Source organism: Lactuca serriola, chromosome 5, assembly GCF_051521515.1.
Source record: "Lactuca serriola cultivar US96UC23 chromosome 5, Lser_US96UC23_V15, whole genome shotgun sequence".
Taxonomy (NCBI): domain Eukaryota; kingdom Viridiplantae; phylum Streptophyta; class Magnoliopsida; order Asterales; family Asteraceae; genus Lactuca; species Lactuca serriola.
This window is the reverse complement of record NC_136412.1, coordinates 236979396-236981950: the sequence shown is the minus strand read 5'-3', so window position 1 is coordinate 236981950 and position 2555 is coordinate 236979396. Positions and strand designations below refer to the sequence as shown.

The 2555-nt window shown below is 32.8% G+C and overlaps 1 protein-coding gene across 1 annotated transcript; it reads right to left on the bottom strand.

The window, feature by feature from the left end:
* Positions 1–325: 325 nt before the first annotated feature.
* Positions 326–2280, bottom strand: UBC37 (ubiquitin-conjugating enzyme 37). The gene is made up of 5 exons (XM_079001866.1): positions 1986–2280; positions 1813–1882; positions 1606–1711; positions 1437–1535; positions 326–1348 (listed from the first exon to the last, which is right to left on the bottom strand). Exons 1-5 carry the CDS (start codon positions 2125–2127, stop codon positions 638–640), a joined length of 1128 nt encoding a protein of 375 aa, XP_078857992.1. The 5' UTR covers positions 2128–2280; the 3' UTR covers positions 326–637.
* Between the last annotated feature and the right edge of the window lie 275 nt (positions 2281–2555).

The window sequence follows — 2555 nt, the reverse complement described above, 5'->3', positions numbered from 1 at the left end:
TTTATTATTAGTTGATTCGTAAGGAAATAATAATAGCTATTCTTATTATTTTATTGATTATTTTTGCTTTTATAAGAAAATTTAAGTGCATTTTTATGTATTCAAAGGATGAGGACCCAATTTATTAATTTTGTTACATGTGTATAATTAGATTACCTCTATATTGTTTAACATATTGAAATATCTAACCCATTTTAGCTACAAATATAAGATTAGTGTGAATGTAATCAAAAGTATCTATGTCATCATAAAACCATATAAAATATAAAAAAGACAAATTACTCATCATGGGCAAAAACATTACAAAACAGAAAGTCAGAAACTATGGCCATGAATAGAATCATCTCGTGATTAATCTTGAACATTTACGATGTTTACAATGCATACTCTACTATAGAGTGAATTGCATAATACAAGTTATCAACACATAAAATACAAAACAATGATATGAAATCAAACTTCTATCCATATATATCATTTCCACCATCATCTCCGACTTAATAATAATACAAAAAGAGTTATAAAAACATTAAAAGTTCGTTTTTTTAGTATGAGAAATACTAAGTGATAACAAAGCAAAAAGTAGTGTTCTTTATCAAACTTGAAAACAATGTTAATGTTAACACTTCTCCAAAGCTTAATATTTACCCAACAACCTCTTTCTTGCAATCAAACGTCTAGATTTCATGGTGTTTGTTGTTTCCTCTTCACTATCTTCACTATCCAATACAATCACTTCCCCTAAATCACACAATCCCTCTCCTTCTGATCTTTCACCACAATCTTTCAAATCACTTGTAGTCGAATTTCCATGGTCTACTTTTACCTTCATGTTATGATTATCATTTTCTTCCATAACTTGAAGTGGCTTTCTTAACTTTGTAGGCTTTCCATTATCATCTTGTGGCACCTTTGACATGTTATTTCCACCACATGAACCCATTTTCCCATTATAATCATTTTCTTTATTCTGGGGTATGCTTAAAAGCCCTAAAGATTGTTTCTTTCCACTCAAACCAAGCTTCTTTCTTTTAGGGTTTGTAAAGCAAGTTCCATCAATGGAGTCTTTGGTTGAATCCATGGCTTCTTGTTGTAGATTCTTGCCAGAAAGACATAGTTTTTTTGACCTAATCGGTTCTTGTATGTTATCTTGATCATTATGATCAAATGGAAAATCTTTCAAATCTTGCTTTGGTTCTTGAATTTGTGACTGGGGAGTTAAATTTAAAGGTTCCTCATTTACCCCTGTGTTTGACTTTGACCCTGAAGTATCAGATTTGGCATATTTTTCAGTCATGGATCGTGCCTTTTGATCAAAGACTTGTTTGTTGTATTTATACTCTTTGCTCTAGACATTCAAACAAATGTGTATAATCAATAAGTAATTATCTTTTACAACAATTATTCATAACATATTGACATATTTAATGACTTACAGCTTCACACATTAGGCCATCATCAGGGTTGGGTTCACTCAGTAACAATCCAATGCTTGTTAGAACAGTAGAAATGTTTAAAGATGGTTGCCATGCACCCTGGTTCAACATTCAATAAGAAATTCAAACAGTAAAAACGACATTAAATTTACTTGGTTGAATAAAGTACCTTTGGAGGGAGGTTAAGAATGTCAAGACAGATTCGGCCTCCTGTGTCGATGTTTGGGTGGTAAATAGGAGTGGCAAACGTTACAATAGGGGGCTGAAATGGGTACCTATGAAAAACACCCAAATCCATCGATATCATTCACACAGACAAAACAACAAACACCTTGTCTACATAAAAGGAAAAGGTTTCGGTTATGAGATGTATCACCTTTCGGGTATTTGGATCTTAATCTTGAAAACCCCCTTTTCATAAACTGTATCTTCGGGACCCTGGATCTCTGTTAAAGAAACGAATTAAAGAATAATGAATTGTAAAAGAAGTAGCGGACGAGCATTATGGGAAAAAGAAGTGAATGTTGATACGAGGAGGTGTTAGCTTACGGGCATCGATGGCGGTGAGAGAGAAGGAAGAAAGATCGGAGGTGGGAGAGAGGTGAGGGAAAGAAGCACCGGGAGGTGGGTCGGTGAGGAGGAGTTTGACTTCTTTTTGCATCCGGAGATTGAGTCTTGCGGCTTGAGCCATTGTCGATTATCGATGATTTCACCACTTTCCGGTGATCGTCAGTTGAATCTTTTTGTTTGTTGCTTTGTTCGCTACTAATTTGAAAATTTTCGATCTCAAATTCACGTTTCTGGAGGGAAATATGATGGCGCGGCTCTTCAAAGATATTGTAAACCATTTACGAATCAAATCGAAATTATTAAAAAAGTCCCAATAAAATTTGAACATAAAAAATTCGGAATATTTCATTTTGCCTCAAAGTAACATAAAAGTCTTTTTTTTTTTTTTCATAAAGAAATAACATATTATTGTGTAAAATTAAATACTCAAACCTTTTGTGTTTATAAAAATAATTTCAGACTAAAATGAAACTTTTCTGAAAATATTGAAATTTTTCTAACAATTTCCCAATTTACAATTATTAGAACACCAAATCAATGAATCAGTGA